At 37.5% G+C, this 22,577-nt stretch overlaps 1 protein-coding gene across 2 annotated transcripts; it reads right to left on the bottom strand.

The window, feature by feature from the left end:
• Positions 1–231: 231 nt before the first annotated feature.
• Positions 232–21,719, bottom strand: ano2a (anoctamin 2a). 2 transcript variants are annotated; one of them, XM_016668198.1, is made up of 29 exons: positions 21,612–21,719; positions 18,862–18,981; positions 16,382–16,551; positions 15,936–16,238; positions 14,648–14,743; positions 14,037–14,209; positions 13,766–13,820; positions 12,788–12,839; positions 12,551–12,606; positions 11,920–11,967; positions 11,629–11,693; positions 11,111–11,245; positions 10,852–11,012; positions 9,250–9,332; positions 8,822–8,833; positions 8,523–8,597; positions 8,367–8,423; positions 7,804–7,878; positions 6,787–6,988; positions 6,416–6,527; positions 6,275–6,332; positions 5,786–5,886; positions 5,184–5,347; positions 4,919–5,071; positions 4,640–4,692; positions 3,680–3,858; positions 3,378–3,483; positions 1,526–2,075; positions 232–1,435 (listed from the first exon to the last, which is right to left on the bottom strand). In XM_016668198.1, exons 3-29 carry the CDS (start codon positions 16,508–16,510, stop codon positions 783–785), a joined length of 3,906 nt encoding a protein of 1,301 aa, XP_016523684.1. In that variant the 5' UTR covers positions 16,511–16,551; positions 18,862–18,981; positions 21,612–21,719; the 3' UTR covers positions 232–782. The 2 variants fall into 2 exon arrangements, with proteins under 2 accessions (XP_016523684.1, XP_007545822.1); XM_007545760.2 differs by lacking the exon at positions 18,862–18,981 and having other exon boundaries at positions 21,612–21,717.
• Between the last annotated feature and the right edge of the window lie 858 nt (positions 21,720–22,577).

Below are 22,577 nucleotides of genomic sequence, written 5' to 3'. Positions count from 1 at the left end.
TCTGAAATAAATCACCCTGAGTAATGAATTTGTGTGATATGAGTTTTAGTTTTTGAATCGAAACTTTAAAATAAATGTTGTAACAGATGGATACCGAAATAAACAACTGCTAAATGTATGTTACTTTTAAGCTCCTTTTTAAGCGTTATATTGGTGTTTCAAACAAAACAGCCCATTTTGTGCCGAACAGAATAAGCAATGTCAAAGACAGAACAAAATGAAGAACAAACATCAAAAATATGTGGTTGTTTAATTAGAATTTCACATCTTTTAAATATCAAAATCTCTGAAAATAAACGAAAACGCTACAAGCAGAGCTCTTGTTTCTAGGTGTCACCGTCCACCGATCTATACAGTAGCATTGCTGCATGTGTGTAAAACAATCACAATAAAAAATAAATGCAAATAACAACACTGCAGCGCCTTATGAGATATGCATGTGATTAACATGAAACAACTTTCAAAAATGAAGTAAAATAGAAATAGAACAACATGAGTCTTTATTTTTCATGGCATAAAAAAAAGAGTTTCTGAGGAACTTTTCTCTGACCTCTTCAGATCTAAAACACTTTTTGATATATAAAAAAAATATATATAAATAGTATTGCGTGTGAAGTTACAAGGATATAAAGGATGTCCATTTGACCTGGATGCTCTCTCTTTAGAACCCAGGTGTATGTAGGTGAGAAGGGCAGCAGGAAGGATGCAGCCTCAGGCACAAGCAGAAGAGGCTGATCTGGTCTGTTCCCTCTGCAGCCTACAGCTCCCACTCCTTGGTCTCCCTATACTGGAGTGTTATTGCGTTTCAGTTCACTGGGTGATGGTGGAATGCGGTCTCCAAGCTTCGCGCAGCTGGAGGAATGGCTCGGTCCTGAGGTCGCCTCCTCGGGACCGGGCGCTCTCTGCCGCGGAGGCAGAGTGGAGCAGCGGGTTTTGCCCCTGGAACGTGGCAGCTGAGGTGGAGGGCCTTTCAGCATGAAAAGTTCACTTGAGGCTTGGGGCTGTTGGGTCAACGGTGACTGTGGAGATGACAGGGACACGGGGCTGTGCAAAGGAGAGGATGGTTTCGGGGAAATGGAGCCCAAAGGAACCAGGGGAGTGAGCAAGGGCTGCTGCTGGAGCTTTGTGAGGCTGGTGGACTGGCTGGGCCGGGGCAGGCTGTAGCAAGCCTCAGCCCCTCTGTAGCGGGAAGGAAGGGTGGAGCAGCGGGATTTTACCCTTGTGTCTGGCTCTCTGGGGGGTGGAGCAATTAGGGTCAACATCCGAGTTTCAGCATTTGATTTTGTAATGTCTGGCCTGGAGCCTCTCAGACTCTGGGATGAGCCTCTTAGGGATGAGGGATGGGACGCAGGTTCCCTGTCCTTCCGTTGACTTTGCTTGGATTCTGAACGGGGAAGCTCCTTCTTTTCAACCGTGCTTGATGAAGGCTCTTCATCTAGACGAATAGAAAACGAGAAACAGATCAGAACACATCATAAGAAGTGTCGTGTAAATCATAAGTAACAACAGAGTTTTCTCCTCTTACCCAACAGGCCCAGCTCACTCATGAAAGAGTCCAGATCCACAGTAAAGTTTTCCCCCTCAGCTGCCTCTGCTTCATAAACTTGACTTTCATCGCTCTTTCTGCTGTCCTCCTTTTCTCCTTCATCCTCTCCCCTCACTTCTCCACTTTCTTCCTTTTCTTTACCTTCCACCTTACCAATTTCCTCACACTCTTCACCTTTTGGCTCATCGTCCATGTTAGTTTCAGCCTCTTCAAATGATTTATATACCTCTGGATTGGTATCAAACCTGTTAGGTTCATCCAGACTGATCTCAACCCTCACTTCTTCCTCTTTCTCCCCCACTTGGCACACGTCCTCTTCCTCTGGTGCCTCCTCCACTACAATGTCTATGTTGGCAGGAAAGCAAGGGCTTGAGGATTTTTGGGAGATAGTTTTGGCACATGCTTCTTGGTCTTGTCCAAGCAAGAACTCCATCAATGCCATGTTCTCCTTTTTCAGCTGTTCCCGCAGTGACCGTGGGACATCTGGGATCATCCAAGCCACCAGCATACTGAGGAACATGGCAAGGTTCTTTAAGGGGAAAAAAAAGAAGAAACCAAGCAGTTTTTCTTTTGTTTTTGTCATGCTTGTGTGATAAACTCAAGCAAAGTACAGACTTGTATCCAATTCATAATCTGAGAGAGGATTAGAAAAGAGACACAAAGGTTCCTCATCCCATCTGATTTTGATTGTTTTTGCTCAGAAGAAATGGCCAAAAACTTAGCCTTGAAGTCTGCAAAGCCAATAGAGACATATAAAGTGAATCGGCAGCAAAAGTTGGTCCTACAATCTATAGTCTTGTGGGAATGTGCTGAATAGAAAATGCATGTTACAGTTTTCAGATTTTTATTTGTAAAAGAACAAAACAAAAACCACATATTTTATTCCTCTTCTCAATTATACACGTGTTTGTGTTGGTTTATGAAGTGAAATTCCATGAAATTGCATTTTGAACAAGTGTAACATTGCACAACATTGGAATTGTTCTAGTGTCATAATGCAGTGAAAAGCACTGCATAAATTCCCTTCATCCCATTGCTAATCTTTTGTTTAATTGGTCATTGGGAGCTAGACAGAATAAAATCCAGGGCCAGGAAAATCTTGCGCAAACATCACTAACGTAGAATTGTCAGATAGGAGCCAAGTTTCACCCAATGCACATGCTGGGAATTTGCCAGAAGGCAGTTGAATTAAGCTTAGATCTAAATCGGCTTAATCCTCAACCGACCAAAGACTGAGCCATTACCCATTTGGCCACAATTCAAATAAGTTTGTCTGGAGAAATGCAGGAATTTCACAACATTACTTTGAAGCAATCGCTCAAATCAAACTCAGTAATAAAAGAGTTAGAGGTATACAGCTAGGAAAACAAAATAGAAGGTTAATGGAAAAAAAAAAAAGTCAAAGCTCTAGATTGACCCAGTTAGGTCCTGGGTCTGAAACCATTACAGCATTTTTGTTGGTACCTCGAAATGACTGACATTATCATTCCAACCTGGTTAAGCTGGAATATCCCTGCCGAGACAACGAATCTCCCAAAGGAAGCCTGCCAATATAGTAGGATCACTCCCCAGACTTTACATTGGCCTTGCTGCCAAAGATACTTAAACACTTGATTCCATCAATCTCAAACTAATAGAAAGACAAAGAGAAAAATTGTTGTTTTGGAGTCTCGTTTAAAGAGATAATTATTAAATAACCTGACTGGCATCTAAGAAAACCCTATATCAAATAAAAGGCAATGAATTCATAAATTGAAAAGAGAATGACCTCAGACGTCTGGTATTAAATAAGCAACTGAAATAACCATTTAGCAAAAATATTTTTTGATACCTGGAAGAATATTACAAAAGCCAGTCGAGCAGCGAGGACGGACCAGTACTGTTTGGAGAAAGTGTACGCATCCGATGCCCATGGTGGATCTCTGTAGTCCTTGTATCTTATGGAGAAAAATGGAGTAAACAAGAATCTTAGCTCACTGCACCTAAATGCAAATATATTCTGGTAATGGTGCTATGCTCTCAGCATGATCTTGAAATCCTTGCCAAATTTTGCACCAAAGGAAGCCTTAAGCTTCTGGCTAAGGGATTAACAGGAAGATCGAGGTAGGTCAAGGTTAGCAGAATCACTCTGACCTGCACATGGAAACACCGGTGATGAGTGTGGTGGTTGGTGCTGTGCCAGGAGGAAAGTTGCTGACATTAAAGTAGGACAGCGAGTGCTCTGTGTAGCCACTCATGGTGCCGTTTCCACTGTACATGTACTGGTAGACCATTCTTGGAACGAACTCTGATGTGAAGGAGATGACGAATGCCTTTAAAAATAAACACGGAGGCAAGGTTTGACACGCTTCAGTTATGGCTGAAACATAATGATCTGAATTATTATTATTATTATTATTTTTTTTCAAATGAGGAATCCAATACCAATTCACTTTTGGGCTTTGAGAGATGTCATATAATAACCACCCATGAGAGCCCTCAGTGAAGTGCACTGAGGGCTCTCATGATGTAAAATCTCCACACAGCCAACACACAGAATCTACCTGAAGAGTCCTTTTTCCCAAAGAAGGAAAAACCTCCCTAATTCATGGTGAAGTCTTGTCCAATGTGCTATTTAGAAAATATCTCCACTGTGATCTCCTTGTCAGGTCTTTAATGTTGGAGGACATCAAGACTATCCAGATGACAATAAGTCAGAAAATAATGTCTTCCATCTTTTAGCATGTTACGTATTACACTCTAGTCCAAATGAACAAGTTTGAAGTTGTTTTTGTTCTGGCAGATGCCATCTTACGGTTTTTGAACGATGATCAGAATAAGCAAGAAACTGGATTTTGCTCAAGACATACTATTGTCAGCTAAAATGTACTGCAAGGAAAACATCTACATTTCCATTTCTTTAAAGAAGGGACATGTTGTATTATTCCTTTTTTTTGTTTTTTTCCAAAATCTGACACATATTAGAGAGCTTGGTTTAAAGTGTAAATACATCTGCTAGTTTTCATCCTAAAAATGCATGTAAATAAACATGTAAAATAAACCACTGATGATGGGTTACAGACAGAGAGTCAGGACAGACACATGCAGACTTACATTGGTAATGACAGAGAACTTGCTGATTCCACACAGAATGTTGTACCAAATCCCTGGGGACAGCATGAATTTCAAGAGACAGACAGGGAAAGGGAAGAGTGTCCGTTCACATGAGTGTGTATGATTGCAGTGGGATTTTGTGGTATGAAAAAGATGCGCAAGTTCAGCATGAAAAAAGAAAAAAAGAAAAATGAAGTGAATGCAATGTACTACATGTTATTTCTAAACATTTACAGAGACTGAAAGAAGATAGGTCCTGATGTAAAAACGATTCTGTACCTATGTCTTTACACCTGACTGCATCGGGTCGCCGGATCTCGGTGACGAATTTTGCAGCATCCAGCCGAATTTCAATGACGTTGTTGAGCAGAGCAAATGCAGGTGCCAGTGGGAAGGAAGCCACAAACAGAGAGACAAATCCATACTGGATAACTGCATGAAATATTGAGACACAAGTATGCATGATTAAAAATCACATTGTGCTGCTGTGATTTTGGGAGAACCAGTGTATAAAAGACCTGAAAAGAGACTAAGTTATACTCACTCATCTCCATGTACTCTGGACTAACACCCTCAAATGGTTCAAGAGCAAAATCTTTGTCAAACTGTTGTTTTGGTCTTATCTCTTCTGTTTCATTCTCCTCGCTCTCTGCCGCTCTTTTCTTTCCTTTTTCTTCTTGTATTGTTCGGTACATCTTTTTCATTTTACTAACAAAGAGAGCATAAAAAGGACAACGACTAAATTAAAGTTAAAAAAGGAAATTGTCACAATAGTCAGGAAGCTAAGGTGTATATGAAAACATAATGCAAATTATTTAAAATTTTATACTTGTTAAAACAATGGGATTTAACAAGAAGAATTATAAATAGGCTGTGTGACCCAAAGTTTTGATAACAGAGGCCCTAAATTGTTGATTACCTAATTTTAGTGGAAAATGAACTTTTTTTTTTCCAGAACTACAACAGAACTCGTAGGTTCTGAAATGTCTACAGGATGTTATAGGAAAACAAGGTGAACCGAGATAAGCTTAACACAGAACTCAGAAATATTTTAAATATCTTGTGAACTGTGTTTTAATTTAACCAGAGGTTATTAAGCTGTTACAAAAATAAATACGGTATGAGAAGACACCGGTGTATACGTACGGGATAAGAATCTCAAAGACATTGTTTTGAATGAGCTGTTTTCCGAGCATAATCATGCTGAGCTGGATGCACAGCTCGATGAGGCAACCTGGAGGAGCGCACTGTGGAGAACAAAGACATTTATTCATCAGGATTGTTTAAACTTTAAGTGTAATTTTATTAAATTTGCAAATGTTTGTACATCATTGACATGGCAGATGTGCAATAGATTAAAGCCAATAATAACCTTGTGTTATGTTTTTGTAACTTAAGTTTACAAATCAAATTAAATTTTCTTGTAATTTTCAAACAATATTTAAAATTTATACAGTTTCCTAAACAGAAAAGGCTACATTTATGAAATGAGAACTTTTTAAAATTTATGCCAAGCACGTTTCAACACTGTTTTGGGTTTTACTGTTACTTTACAACAGAATTCCTATTTTGTGAGAATGTGCCAATATTTGTCTCCACAAATCCTAAATCAGCCACATGCAAAATTATACCTACCTCCTCCATTCTATAGTCTCCAAACACGTAAACATAATCACCGGGCCGCCCAGCAAACCTGTATGACGACAGGACCAGGTTAGTTGAATAGGACTTAAGGTCTAAAGCAGGTAATTGTGGGGGAAAAAAAGTGAAACACACCTGCCCTTGAAGAAGGCAACATAGAAAATAGGGGCAAAGGCGTTCATGGATTTCAGAAAGAAAGACTTAAAGATTAACCTTTCTTCAAACTCTTCCTCTGTCTTTGGAAGTTCTGTTGGAAATTGGACAAAACAGTTAGCAACATATCAACACTACCATCAACACTAATTGTGTAATAAACATATAAAACATGACTATTACACTAAATTTCCTAAAACTGTTGAAATATGTCGACTAATTACTACACAATTAGTGTTTGATTCATTCCTCTCATCTGTCTCCTTTTAAACAAATGCCCCATCGGAAAACCATTGTGAATTATTAACCATCCTTGATTAGTGGTTACTCTATAACAGCATTAAACACATTACCAAGCTCAGTCAGCCACACAGCGATTGCGCCATAGACCTCTTCCAATACCAGAACAACCAGCATGTTGAGGATGATGCCTGTGGTGGTGACTGTCATCCTCACACTGGCCTTGGCTTCCGGATCAGGGTTCATGGACCACACACTTAACATGCAGATGCGATAAACTACCACTCCAAACACTGCAGAGAAGGTGACAAAAATCTAACAAAGAAACAAAACAAAATACAAAGGTTAAATAACACAGATTCCAAGGGAGAATACAATTATAGTTATAGAGCATTTGAACTTGTTTATTCTGTGTTGCGCAAAAGTTATAGGCAAAATTCAGCTTCTTCAAAGTTTCCTTCCAAGGAGTCAGACTTTCTTGTAATCGTCAAAGAGGGTTGTTTTTTCTTTTTTTGAGAGAATCAAAAAATAAATGACTCCACTGATTCTTAGTGGAAAATGCCATTGGTTAATCCAATGAGATGAGGAGCATATTTTAGCCAATAAAAGCCAATATTATCTAAAGAAATGTTTAGCTTTAGTATAATAAAATTACAGTAAAGCAAAGTCCCAGGGAAAGATAAAAAAAATATTGTTTATTACTTGTATACAGTGTATTTATTGCTGGCTCTTGGCTAGGAGTCCTTAAAAAATGTGTTTTTAATTTTGATTTTTTTTTTTTTTATCTCAGTAAAATATAGGTTAAAGAATTTTAAATATGTTAAAAAAGGACAGTTCCTTGGAAGCTAACAAATATTGGCTGACCTAACCTTGAAAGACCCTGTGATTGGATGAATGTGGAGAAATCTAAAGTGTTATGCAGACAAACCAATAGAGATCGACACAACTGAGAAAAATAAAACAACCGAATTCTGTGAGCTACCTGCAACGTCATGAAAAATAACCATAATGACCCTCTGTCTGTTAAACCACCTCATCCTTCTGTTAATCAAAAGATTAACTAGAGGATCGACAAAGAGACAGATGGCAAATGGAAAAGTGAGAACATGAAGAGAGTCTGAGTGCAGTACCAGCAGCAGCAAGGTGGACACATTGATGACATAACCTGACAGGTGATCCTCAATGTCCAAGGACTCGGGCTCTGGCTGTCAAGGCAAAGGTACATGTTACGTGGATGCACAGAAAAACACATTTTTTTTTCAGACACATCCTTCACATTGCATCACAGTCTGTGAGGGGTTGTTTGTTCTGCACAGACGCACACACAGTGTTAACGGTGGGGAGGGTGCATGTTTGCCATCTGAAAGGACAGAAATCTCCTCCCCTTCCTCCACTCCCTCCTCCTCTTTATGTCTCTGTCAGTAATCTGGGCTAATCTCAGGCAGCTAATCTTCTTTGGACCCATCCACACACAGTGCAGAAAGGGAAGTTCATTATGTGCAAACATAATGTCATGCAAGCAGAATTAGTTCACAGTAACTTTATTTTTACACTAACAATGTAAACAAACAAGACTGTTTATCTCAATAACAAAAGCTACATTTCACAGTTGAGCAATATTAATATGAATAGGTAATTTATGTATGTGCTTCATGAAAAGGGTCCGTCTATTAAATGTACAGTTCAATAGTACCTGAGAGGCCAACATTTGGTCGGTTTCCCCATCCACACCTTCTCCAGCTTGAGTCAACTAACACAGAGGATATAAAAAAATTCGACGTTAACAAACAAAATTTGCCTTAAGAGTTAAAAACTGAACAGAGATCTGAACATTTACATGTAGACTCACCTTCTTTTTAGCTTGTGCTTTCAATTTAGCTTTCTTCTCCTGAAGAGCTTCTGCATATTCAGGTCTCAGTTCATCCTGCAGCACACATCCAAAAACATGCACTTTAAAATACAACCACCATATCTGGGGGATTTACATTTTGGTACACACTGTTTTGCCACTTTCCGTAACACGTGCATATACTGTAGTTTTATTTTCTGTTTATCCACATTTTCAGTGATTATCTTGTTTTTTGTCTTGATTTTCTAAAATCTATTCTGTTCTGTTTTTTCAAAACTTCCTAACACAAAGTTTCCTACCTGAACTCGCTCCTTCAGGCATCAGGAGACACATGAAACACAGAGAGAACAGTGGAGTTAGTTTGTGATTGTTTGTGCCGCGACCTTGCTGTGTCATTTCATCCACCAACTGTTCTTAAAGGCCAGGACCAATCCCATTACTGCGCTTCACTGGGTAACTGTCTGGCAGCAAGCATTTTGGTTTGTTAGAGGAACTTAAAGGTCAAGTGCTAATGAGAGACTTCCAGGAAAACCAGTATTCCTTTTGTGCATGGCTTGGGCCATAAAATGATCTCTGTAGGCATTCCTGGCTTCCTCTTTTTACAAACTCGAGTGCAGAAACACGTGTATGATAATTCAGTCTTATGTGACACAATAAATGTATAAATAAAAATCTTTTGTGTGTACATATGTGTCCACCAATGGTTTTCTTGAGCCAACTTCATTACCTCTTCATGCTCCAAGCTTGTAAGGTCCCACGAATGTTTCAGACACATCTGCCTCCTTTTCCAGTGCTCAAGAAAACATGCAGCTGCAGGACAATATGCACATAGAATAATTTTTAGAAAGAGACAAAAATAAATCTGACAATTTTGTCATTTACATCAAGCAAACAGAACGTGAAGCTTAAAAACATCTCACTGGAATGGTGTTTTCAAAAAGCATTAGAAGACAAATTAATCTCTTAAGTTAGGATAAGAAACAAGCAAACAAAACTGGGTGAATAAAACTTAAAACCTAATTAGAAACTACAGTTTCTTACTTTAAGACATGCTATTTTTATATCATTTATATGGTATATTACATTTTGTCATGTTACAACCACAAACGTCAATGTTTTCTATTACGATTTTATGATAGTACAACACAAGGCAAAGTATGGCCATGGATGGAAAATGAACGTATAGTTTTATTTATTTTATTTTACAAATGAATATTTGAAAAGTGTCGCATGTTCAGTGTTTCTTTACTCCAGAAGTCAATACTCTAGAACCACCATTCACCGACATAAAAACTGCAAACCTGCTATTATAAGGTGTCTATTGCGTCTAATTTATTGTGTCTCTACCAGCTCTGCACTTCCAGAGACAAAAAACATTTTCTCCAGCTCTTCTTTTCCAATTATACTGGGTGGAGAGCTTCTATAAACAGAAAATTTCAAGTCTTGCCACAGATTCTCACCTAGACAGAGGCCTGGATTTACAGACAGTAGCAAGTTTTCACAGAGAGCCTCACGGTCATTGGAGCAAAATTAAACTGATGCAACTAAGGGCATGATGTAACAAAAAAATCTCAACATGGAGACTATATGATGTACACAAGACACTGAACTGAACTACATGCTAAAGTATTGGCATTAAGAAGATAAATTCTCTGCAAAACCTACATTTTGCACAGTATTAATAAATATACAGCTCTGGAAAAAATATGAGACCACTTAAAATGACCAGTTTCTTTGATTTTACTTTTTATAGGTATATGTTTGAGCAAAACGAACATTATTCTTTTATTATATTCAATACTAACAACATGTTAAATTTTGTATTGTCTGCAAAAAATGAGAAATGGTAAAAATAACGTAAAAGATGCACTGCTTTCAGTCTCAGATAATGCAAAGAAAACAAATTCACATTCATTTAGAAACAACAATAATAATGTTTTAACTCAGGAAGAGTTCAGAAATCAATATTTGGTGGAATAACCATGGGTTCAGTGCAGTGGTCTCTTTGTTTTTTCCAAAGCAGTGTATGTACACTAGAGTAGTGTTTCACACCGTGCGTCTATGGAGTGGTGAAGAGTAATTAGATTATCCTCTTAACACCTTCTCTCTGGTTTCCAGCCAGCATAAAACTAAAGGGAGCCGGCATTTTCTGTCCTGGATGCTTTTCAAATAATGGGCTGTAAAAATTCTTCTCGTTCAAGTCTCTTTTGTAAACTTGGCCAAACAATGGATTGAAGGTGTGGGAGTCTTCCTGTCTTTGGCTAGTTGAAATGTGTGCTGCTTTTTTAAAACATTCAGAGTGAAGTGTGTAGTTGTTGTATATAGTTACCCCAAAGGGACATGAAGATAGCAAAGAGAACAGTAGCTCCATTGTCGAACAGGTATGAGGCTCGGGCCAATGAGCATACTGAACTCAGACGCCAGTAATCACACACGGCATCACACAGTGGACACATTGTGATGTTCAGGTTGTCATCACATGTCTCCTGACTGAAATATGAGTAGAAGCACATAGCAAAGTTTGTTACTTCTCTCTCTCTCTGATTAGACTGATTAGTTTTGATGAGCATGGATAAGTGTTTGCCTACCTTGGCACATTGGTATCTACGGTAAGTATGCCATACAGGAAGACAATGATGCCCAGCACAGAGGGTGGAATGAGAAGCTGAGTATAAACACCCAGCCAGGCAAAATATAACCCAATTTGCTCTCCAAAGTACTTCCTGCAAACATGGAGACAGAAGATAAATCAGAAGATAAATCAGCTGCCCTCATCAGGATTCATCAGCAGGATCCAACTTATGTTGATAGGAAAAGCTACAAATCATTCTTACAGCCATCCTCAAATAATAAATAAACTTAAAATGTATTAAATATAAATCTAAAAATATCTTCACTGGAATGTAACTGAGCCTATCATGAGGCATAATTTGTTTGTCATTGAGACTTAAATCGTCTTCTTAATATACAGTAATAATCAGGGACATTTAAAAAAAATATACGCTTTCTGTAATACTGTAACTGTATTTCATCACAAGCATTCTGCAAACAGCAGTCACAACTAATTGCTTGAAACAAATCGTAGTTTGCTAAAAGATCTTGTCACCTGATCAGGTCAACAGGCTGATATTTGAACATGACTCCATAGTTGGCCCACTCTTCATGAAGCAGCTAAACAACAACGACATGTATCATACAGGGTTAATGTACTCATTTAGGTCTGGTATAGGTCCAGTTAAAAAAAACAAACAGCTAATGATTGTCTCTTAGTATCCTATTGTAATGTATTAAGAGTGACAATGTATTTTTATCTTGACTGGGTCTAAAAAATATAATCTACCAGTTATCTGCAGACATTTTAAGGAAGGACAATACCACTATTACCACTGTTACACACCTGTCTTTCATTTCGTTGATCTTTTCTTCCTCTCCGTGTGAATGGACCCTAAAGAAAAGGAGGACTACAGTTTTATCTCATGCATATAATGTAGCAAAGTTTGTTGATCATTAAACACACCATAGTAGGCCTCTGCTTATTCACAATACATTATACACTTAAAACTCCAAATTATTTGTGGATTTTTTTTTTTATTTTTTTTATATTTAAAAGCAAATGCAGTTCGGGTAGCTGAAATACCTAATGACAATAGCTATTTCATATGCTATTGGTTGCCAAAGCAGCCAATCCAGGAGCACCATCATTTTCCTTCCTGCTGATTGACTGTACCCCAAGAATGGAAATAGACGTTAGCTTCTGCAGTAGTCCTAAGGTGTTTTCCTTGTGTGTAGTAATGCACACAAAGGTAAATTAGGTGTTTGAACTACTAAAACAGGCAGTCAAATAGCTAAAATCCACAAGTTTATGTGGATTTTAGCTATTTATGGGCTGTTGTGATCCCTATGCCCAATTGGTCCACTGTTTTTGTAATTAACATTAAAATGGAGGTAACGTTTGCTGAGAAACAGCTTCATGTGGAAAAAAACAAAACAAAGAAAAGTTGCTTAATTCAGGTTTCAGTTTTACTTACATCATGCAGCGGGAAGGCAGAAATGTAAACGCCTCGAGCCAGTAATGAGCTGATGCCTTATGACACAAAAACAGAGGAACACAAAATCTGTTTTGAGACCTCTGGGAATAAACAAGGACAACGTATAACATTTCTAAAAATTGTTTTAGGGTGCCTGCACTTGATGCATATGTTGACACAGTCTGACACAATAGCACCTGTTTTGTTGCTGGTTTATGGCCAATAAAATCCACTCACCTGTGGTTTGGCAAGTGCGTGTGCAGGTAGTGCGTGAAATGATCTCAGCAACCTAGAAGCAGACATAGCATTAGTTACATATTTAAAATAAATAAAAAAAAATTCCTAGAACTTAGAGGTTATTTTCCACTGACTTTTCCTTAACTTAGCGGACACTGTGTTGCAGCTTACTGGTTAACCTCATGAAACTTTACTAGATAATTTCCAAAGATCACCAGGTCCTTTCATGGAACTTGCCAAATACTTAACAGCACTTTAATTTGACATGCAGCTACTTAACTGATTATTGCTGAAATAAATCTTGTAGAACTCACCAGGTATTTTCGATTACTTTCATGGAACTTTCATAGAAGCTTATCTGGAATTTTGTTAGTTTCTATTAACTAATTTGCTTTCTGAAACCCTTGTGGAACTTGCAAGGAACTGACCCAAGTTCTGTAAAGTACTTGATAAGACCCATGAAAGTTACAGAAAATATCTTGTAAATTCCATGAAAGTAGCTGGCAAGTTGTGGAAATGTTCATTACAAAATTGCCCCCAAAAAGTCCAGAAAGAATTTGGTAACTTCAGAAAAGTTCAGTTAAGTACATAGTCAATTTCATAATAGTACCTTGTTGTTTTATGAAAGGTTCCTGACACAGTAAGTCCCATGAATATTACATAAAACTTACTGTATTACATGAATATTAAGAAAGTACCTTGTATGTTCCTTAAAGATTCCAGGAAAGTTACAAAAACAACAGCAGTCTAAATCCCAGTTTGTGATAGTACCTTGTAGGTTCTAGATAAGTAACAAGTAAGTATGAAAACAGTCCTGTACAAATGCCTTGTAAATACAGGCAAAGTTCTTGATAAGTTCCTGGAAAGTAACCTCTTCATTCCAGGAAAGTAAAGACTATTACATAAATCTGATATTATGTAGTTCTACAAAATACTCTTAACAGACGACAGTTGAGAGAAATCATCTCATAGACTCACTATTCTGCTCCGTGTTGCGTTGTCAAATAAAGTTGCTGTTGACTTGATGTCGTACCTGCAGGAAATGACAAAATTACAAACATCAGCTATCGGTTGAAGTAGAAATATATATTTAACTTAGATTTGGCATTTGGAAATTGTGGACATTGTGGCAGAGAAAGCAAATGACCATTGAGAGATTTTGATGTTAGCATGTTGTCTAAATCAGCATAGTTATATCAAATCACATCTAAGACATCAAGTCATGCGAAGAGCTTGCTCATGTACTCACAGGTGGAGCTTATCTCTGATGAATGAGTGTTTCAGAGTTTTGAAATTGACATGTGACTGCGAGTCTTTGTGGATGTCGTTGTCAGGGACATCAGGCTGAAATGGTCTGTTTAGTTGGGAGATGACAGTATCCCACATTCCAGCAATGCCTGTCCTTTTCCGCAATTCACATTTCTGCTCAAAAGAAACAAATGGAAAAACTTTGATCACTGCCAATCAACTGGATTTCATAGTTCCCTAAAAAGTTGTTTCCAACTACAGTGCCCGAAATATTGCCCAATTATATAGCAGTGTATTTATATCGCGAAGGACTGTTTAGGCTGCCAGAATTGTTGGCTAATATATTCCAATTGTTATGAAGTTGCATTTTAAATTCTGACTGAATATTTATCCCGTGGGACAGATTATATTTTTCCAAGTCAGAATACTGTCTTTCTCAGAAGAATCACATTTTAGCAAGCTGCAAGGTGTTGCTCCCTTGTCCTCGCAGTGGTCAAAATATTGTGGCTGATCAGTCTATATAACTCTTCCTCAAAGTGAGGCTCTGCAAATGGCCAAAAAGTGCTGAATAAACCTGATATTTTCACCATTAGCAGAGGAAAACAGACTTACCTTTTTCACAGCTACCTTGATCTTCTGTAACTCTGCCTCACGACTGAGAATTGACCATGGGATGTGCAGTCGAATGAAGCTGATGCCATTTAACTTCTACACATTAAGGCACACATGAAAATGGGGTAAAAAAAATGTGAAAAGCCATGTTGACCCATAACGAACTTAATTCAGTACCAAAAAAACATTGCTTTCGTCAAGTCATCATAACAAATCTGACGTTTTGACAGTTTGCTGATCTGGAATAAATAACAATGCCAAGACAGAGAAACATCAAGAATAACCTGAAAGAGTGGATTGTATCTTTCCATTAATCTGGAAAACAATTTGAAGTCAATCTTTCTCAGTAAGATAGATTATTCACGAGTGACAAAACATTGAGAAGAGCTGCCAATCTTTGCACTACTGAATGTTCCCGCAAATTTGTCCAAAGGTCAAATCCAGCAATGCTCAAAGAAATAACAAAACTTGTATATCTCAATTGCACACTTTATGGAGCTCAGGTAGGATGTAGATCTGCAAATTTGCAGTCGAGATAGCTGCAAGACTTCTTGAAGATCATTCTTTGGACACCTGAATCCAAAGTTATGATATCTAACAATAACAAGCTCTGTTATTTTTTGAAAAAATAAAAAATTAAAAATTAAAAATTAATAATAATAATAATAATAATAATAAAATAAAATAAAATAAAATAAAAACTGATTATCAGCGCAAATACTTTATATCCACTGTGAAGCATGCAGGAAAGAAATGAATTAGGCTTCTTTGCAGTTGTAGGTTTTGGGTACAGTCATTAAGTCTAACATTTCAAGCTAAAAGTCAATTGCAGCAGCAAATCTAAAACAGAGTGGCCAGAAAATAATGAAGGAATTGACATGGCTTAGTTAAAAACCCAGACATCAAAATATACACTATTTTCACAAAGGAGAGGTTTATATATATATCAATCTTTGTAACCACTCAACAAACAGGAATCCTAAAGAAACCCTCAAATGTAACTTTCGTCCAGCAAACACTTCTCAATAGTGAATGACTCTCTAAGAAGGTCTTGTAATCCAGCCCTTGGCTCAAAATGCTTACAGTGTTTTTAATCTGCAACCAAAACAGCAGCTGATTTAACGCATGAGCAAATGGTGTGCAGAGACTGACACATAAATCACAAACTTTCCTTCAGACGTTGCAACACAGAGGAAAACTGCATTCACATAAACATGCTGGAAAATACAAGAAAACAATATGCACCAAGATGGTCTGTTATCGGTGTAAGGATATGTTGGTTACCTACTTCTTTGTCACGTTCAATCTGTAGTCCGGCCTCCAGCAGACCCGCTTCAAACTCCTCCCTCATCAGAGCTTTCTCCTCCTCAGTAAGCTTTGAGTCTTCCGCATCCCCTGCTGCACCACCTGCCTCCCCAGATTCTGCTTCTGCTTCCAGTCGAATCGGTAGAATTATTGGCAAATTTCCATTGGAAGAAATGGACAGTCGCTTACAGCTACGCCTCTTTTTGTATTTGTAACAAAGTATGTAGTCCACTTTTCTCTTGCCGTCAGCAAAAAAAAGTCCAGGTCCAAGATCAATGCCAGACTCCTAACAAACAAACAAGCACATATTTACATTATGATTACTAAAGCATGTAACCTAGAAATAGGAAAAAAAGAAAAAGAAAAGTGAAACCATTTTTTAAAAGGAAAGACAATCTGTTAAAGATTTATCCTCAGCAGTAATCTTACCGGTGGCGGGGGCTCACTGCTGTCAGGGAGGTTGACAGGTCCTCCATTGGCGGCATCAAGTCCAAACCCAGACAGAGATCGCGCCAGTGACACAAGCTTTGCTGAGTGAAAGGATGATGACTCACTCATTGCTTTGGTGAAGGATATATGCCCTTTTCCGTTTCATCCCTCTGTAGGAAAGAAAAAAGCTTTTTGTTTTTCTTTGACCTTTAAAGAGTCTTTAGTGGTATTAAAACTGTCCACACCTTTTATTATTGCTGAAAAATATATTTTTTAGTCATATTTTTACTTTTGCAGATGAGCTTGAAGTCTATTAGGTTGGAAGTCCTCCTTGCCAACACCTTAATCTTAAGCTCCCCCACAAGTTCTCTGTCAGATTCAGTTCAGAGTTGGGCCACTTCAAAACAATAATAATGCTTATAGTAAAAATCTGAATTTATACATTCATTTCACTTTTTGTCAGGCTCTCAACATCTTATGACCCTCTCAAAATGCTTTCTGTCTTTAAATCATGAAAGCACAGGTGGCCTCAAACCAAATTAAGGCCCTTAATGACACTGACTGAAGTCCAATAACCATAAAGTAGCACTAGTAATAAAAGGACAGCAAAAACAAACAAAAAATCTAATTTGAAAGCCACTGATCCTCACATACCACAAACCTGTCCATTTAAACATTGCAAAGGAACACCAAAGGGAAACGCCATTCTCGGGTGAGAAAAACATGTTATCTGGACATATTAGAGCCATGACAAGGTTAAACTGCTATATATGTGTTCTACACATCCTTCAGTGGAAAAATAAAGCTTTAGGATGTCCAGAGCTGCTGAAATGTGTCTGGTTGTGAGGGGAAGATTTAAGTGACCATCCCTCTCAACTGAGGGTCTTCGGCTGTGGAATAACGAGTGTCCTTAAAAAAAAAAAGTCTTCTGCTCACAAATTCTCTCAGATAAATACATTTTCCAAGAGAATAACTTGGAAGATATTATACTCTTGAAGAGGATCCCTTATTTTGGATAATCTTGTAAGAATGACCTGACCTAAATTCCTTCAACCCAAAAAAGGGAATCAGTCTTCAAAAGGGTAGCAGTCTTTTCCCACACCGTCCAGTGTCAACGGTGTAGATACTGCACCATCTACACTAGCCTACTAGAAACATTCAAATTAAGCATACCTAAACCAATATTTGAAATAATAAACAAGAGCTATGTAGCTACTCAATATGGAGCACATTTTTGGATCCTTTTCATTCTGGTTTAGGATTTACAAAGCTATGTTCTTGGTTAACAGTTTCAGTGATGATATTGGGTTTCATTTCTTTCTGGAAAAAAAAAAAAAACAATAGAAAGCAAAAATCACCATTGAAGGTTTTATGACACAATACACAGTGGCAGTCTGTTTAGGCAGCCATAAAAACTAAAGCAAATTTAATCTGTCCTGTCCATGTCTTTCACTAATTGGAAGCCGCAGAGTCAGATTAAGCAGTGCAGCAGAGTGAAACCCAGACAGCACAGCTTCAATCTGCCGGGGTAATTTGGTCAGTGGGCTCATTCTGCAAAGAATAAAATACGCTCAGAAATTCTTAAGCATTACACCATGAGAAGCAGATGGAAATCCCTAGATTTTGTTCTACCAAAAGAAACCATTAAGCATGGTTCAACGTGGCGCACAAAAAAGACTAAAATTCCCAGTTTCTCAAATATTTTTAAAGATCCGACTTACTGTAACACTAGACATATCTTAGTGTTTGAATGACAGTGTATTCTAATTCAGAGTAGAAATTCAGTATATTTTCTTTTATCAATTATTTAAAGACTTTTACAGTCTAATCACATTGTGCAACATGATGATCAAAATAGAGTGTGATGTATTAATAAGACTAGAAGGGATGAACCAATCAATGAGCCATTTTTGTTGAAAAACTTGAATTGGTAAAGCACTGAAAAATATGCATTTCTGTACTCCTGTTTATCATTTTATAATAAAAAAAAACTCCAACCATTTTCACTTTATAAGAGATTCGTCAAAATATAATTAACTTTTTTCAATCTTTTTGGAGATATCAATTAAGGATTATGGCTACTTGCTTTGGTGCATTAACGGGGACTATCTTGTAAGTAATTTGTTTTTGTTGAACTCGAAAGTGCATGGCCTATCAAATAACCTGCAACACATTTATTTTCTCTTTTATATCTTTAATTGTTTAGGGGTAAAAAAAAATGGTTATGTCAAAATCGGTATTGATCAGTAAAAATCTGATCGGTGTATCTCTAAAGACTTGCCTTAACATAGTGGTTTTGCATATTTCACATCACAAAATGAGATTATTTTAAACGTCTTTTAACGGTGAAGTGATTTTTTAAACAATGTTAACACAAATACGTGTTGTCCGTAGGTGTGTTGGAACTGAAACCAAAAAATTCCACAAACTCAAAGGTAGAATTTTCAGTCAAAAATGATGAATTCTGCAGAGACACTTACTTAAAATAATTGATGGTGAGAAGAGGCTACAATCTGAAAATACTCAGTAATCCACACACATAATGGTCCCAGGCCAGGCCTGAACATAATCTGTCCGTCCTTTTGAGAAACCAGGGAAAGCTGTGAGACATGTAAACACAACAACAATCAACCAAACTGCATGTTGACAGTAAGCACACTGCTTTACCTGTCAATCCTTCTACACATGTGCACCAACTTACCTCATAATCTCAGTTAACCAAGCATTAGGAAGCGCAGTGCCAAGATGCAAGTGGAGATTATTTATCCCTTCACACTCAACCCTTTACACCTCAACACACTGAGATTTTTTTTTTTTATTATTTCCTTTATTTAACCAGGTAAACCCCATTGAGATCTAGATCTCATTTTCAAGGGGGACCTGGGCAGAAGTCTGCAGTACATAGCAACCTGGTTACAAAACAAAATTGATTAATACTACATATACACAATTATAAAACAGATTTAAACAATTTAAAAACAGTAACACTGTTTAAAAGATTCTCGTTGCCTGTTTTTAAGAATCGCTCGAAATAAATCCAGTGAAATCAAATCTGACATCTTGATTTCAGACTGAAGCTGATTCCAGCCTGAAGGAGCCATCACACTGAAAGCTTGCTTTCCTTTTTCAGTTCGGCAGTGTGGAACATGCAAAAGAAAAATGTTGTTGGAACGTAAAGAATGGGAACTAACAGATCTATGTAAAAGAGAGTTTAAATATGCTGGAGCCAATCCGAGTAGAGATTTATAGATCAGGATCATCAAGTGATTGTTTCTCCATACGCTTAAAGGAGGCCATTCAGCTTCTGCATACAGCTTACAATGATGTAAGATGGCTGCAGTAGGGATTTTACACCTGACTGCTTGTGATTCGGTCTGTTTCAACTCGTGTTGTTGAGACCCAATGTTAGCATTCAGACTCTTAGGTGGGAGAAGATCATGCATTCATTCATTTTCCTTCACAAGGAGTCCAAAGGAGGCTGTGGATATGACTGCTTTAGCTTCCAGTAGACACAAAGGACTGGGGGGTATTTTTTGGCAAAATATCTATTTTTTTTTTTTTGCTTTGTTTTAGTTTTAATTTTGTTCTTTAATTTATTTACTTATAATAATTTGGCATGCAGTATCTTTGTGAACTGCAGTTTTGTATTGATACTGTCCTACTGTTTATTTAAGTAATTTATGCTATTTTTATTCTGCCAGGTAGAATGCTTTTTTTGCGTTCTGTTGCTTTATATTCTTAATAAACCATGTTTTGTGCCCATAGAATTTAAAATTCATTCAATTATGAGTTAATTTGATCAAAAGTATTATTTTGACCACCTGGTAGGAGGAGAGAGAGAGAGAGAGAGAGAGAGAGAGAGAGAGAGAGAGAGAGAGAGAGAGAGAGAGAGAGAGATGCGTGTTTAACCCGTCTGCCACACACTCCTTCATGGAGAGCAGAGGTGATTGACCCAGAAAATATGATACAATTATTTCAGTCATTGATGCTCTTATTGCTTGTAGGACTGATAACACTGATGATGTTATCAGATCATGTTATCATCATGTCACATTAAATTCTTAAGAAAAAATGTGTCATGCTAAATTTACTTTTTTTTTTCCAGATTGTATACTCCTTTTAGGTTTACATCCCAAGGAAAATTTTCTTAAAAGGTGAGATTTGTTATAACAAAGACCTATGTTAGTGCTAACTTGGTAATTGCTGATGCTTTTGTCTCAGTTGCACAACTGTCTCAGAGTAACAATTCATGTCAGTTGTAGATGTTTACATGAACACCGGTCTGAGTACTTGTCCTTCCTATGTTTTTATTTATTTTTTTTTTGTCATTAAATGTTAAACTTCACATTGATTCTAAAATTTGTGATAGTTTTAGCTGTATGTGGGACCCAAAATTATTTTTTTGAGGTGCCCATAAATCAGTGGTCTGCCCCTGCTGCGATCCTCCTAACCTTTTTTTTTTAAACACTTCTAATGTTTCTTATTGGAGATAAAGTGAAATCACAAAGTTTTGGGGATTTTTTTTTTTTTTTTTTTTTTGTTCAAATTTTATTCTGCCCCTGTTCATTTTGGAGAAGACACTGAGAAGAGTGCGCCACTGCGTGTGCGCCTCAATGCGAGGCTTAAAAGCTTGTAAGCCTGCAGTCAGTGCAATCACAGAGGCTGGACTGCACCCTCACACTGACAAACATGAACTGCATCACCAATTCAAAGCAGATTACACATTCTATTTAAAATATATTAATATATATCATTGCATTATGCTATATCAATCATACTAAAACATTTATGTAGAGTTTGATAGAAACTACATTCACTTTTAGATTAGGTTTTTGAGAAGGTTGATAAAATAACAGTTAGCCCTACGCTCCACATTACATAATTTCCACCTTGGCTAATTAATCCCAAGGTAGATGTTTCGCACTGCTTGTCAGGCTATGTGATTAATTAAAAGCAACAGTTGTACGCACACATGGTTGGATGGAAAAAAAAAAAAAAAAAGAAAAAGAAAAAACACCCTTAGCACTCCGTTACTCCGAAGGAGCATTTAGTAAACATTATAAACCCTGGATTCGTTTTATTTATCCCTCTAAGTAAAGATTTGTCATATTAAAGAAAAATATGTGTAAGATGACACTGCCAGAGCACCATAGAACGTATGAACTCCAAAAGATGCAAAGGGAAATTTTAAGCGCACCTAATACCAAAAGAAAGTAAACAGAAAACTCACCAGTATCCACGCGAAAACAGTTGTTTGTTGGGGGGATAAATGTTAAGACATGACACCGCCCGAAGCGTTGAGATGGTGGACAATCCGCGCGCGCTCTCGCAACCACTGGCTTATTGCGCGCGAACAGGGCGGCTAATTCCCCGAGCAGTCCACGCAGAGAAGGAGGAAGGTGTGGGGCATATTACTGAGCCATGATGTTTGTGTGTGTGTGAAGCAGCAGGGAACGAAGAGCTTACAGGTGATCAGACTCTACCTCCGCTTCCATATCTATCTATCTATCTATCTATCTATCTATCTATCTATCTATCTATCTATCTATCTATCTATCTACTATTTTTACACCCCCTTTTAACCAGAAGGTCAGCAGTTATTCTTCTACTTCATTTAAGAAGGATAAAGAGAGGGGTACATTTGACTATTCCAACACAAGCCCACATCATTATCCATGCTTTAATGGCATAACAGTGGCCAGGAGTTGTTTTTCTACAGCCAGACTTTATTAGACTCATCTGTTTAAAGCATAGGGTTCAAGTCAAAGTCCTAGTAGGGCTCACCAAAACTCTGCAAGTCCACATTTGTGATGGTATGGCCAACAAAGCTTTTGTTATGGCAACTGGTTCCCATTTGCTGTACTTTTGTAAATATTTCAGTGATAAATAACACCACTATAACATTTATTATAAAGACTTCAACAGGGTATCTATTAAATGTGGGTGGAATGTATAAGTACAGTATATTTGAATGAAAAAAAACTTCATTTTAAAGATTGCAGTAAGCCTTTACCACTTCTGTGTTGGGATGTTTATTTGACTAAAATAAAATCATCTTAAATAAAAACAATGCTAGACACAGCACTACAAAGTAGCTTAGTTGGTAGCACTGTCCTGGTCGGCAATATTAGCTTCTTTCTGCATGAAGTTTGCATGTTCTCCCATTCCATGTGTAGACTTCGTCCCAAAGATACAA

Source organism: Poecilia formosa, unplaced genomic scaffold (genome assembly GCF_000485575.1).
Source record: "Poecilia formosa unplaced genomic scaffold, Poecilia_formosa-5.1.2 Scaffold13, whole genome shotgun sequence".
In the NCBI taxonomy this organism is placed as follows: domain Eukaryota; kingdom Metazoa; phylum Chordata; class Actinopteri; order Cyprinodontiformes; family Poeciliidae; genus Poecilia; species Poecilia formosa.
Note: the sequence above shows the minus strand (reverse complement) of the source record. Positions and strands in the feature narration are given on the sequence as shown.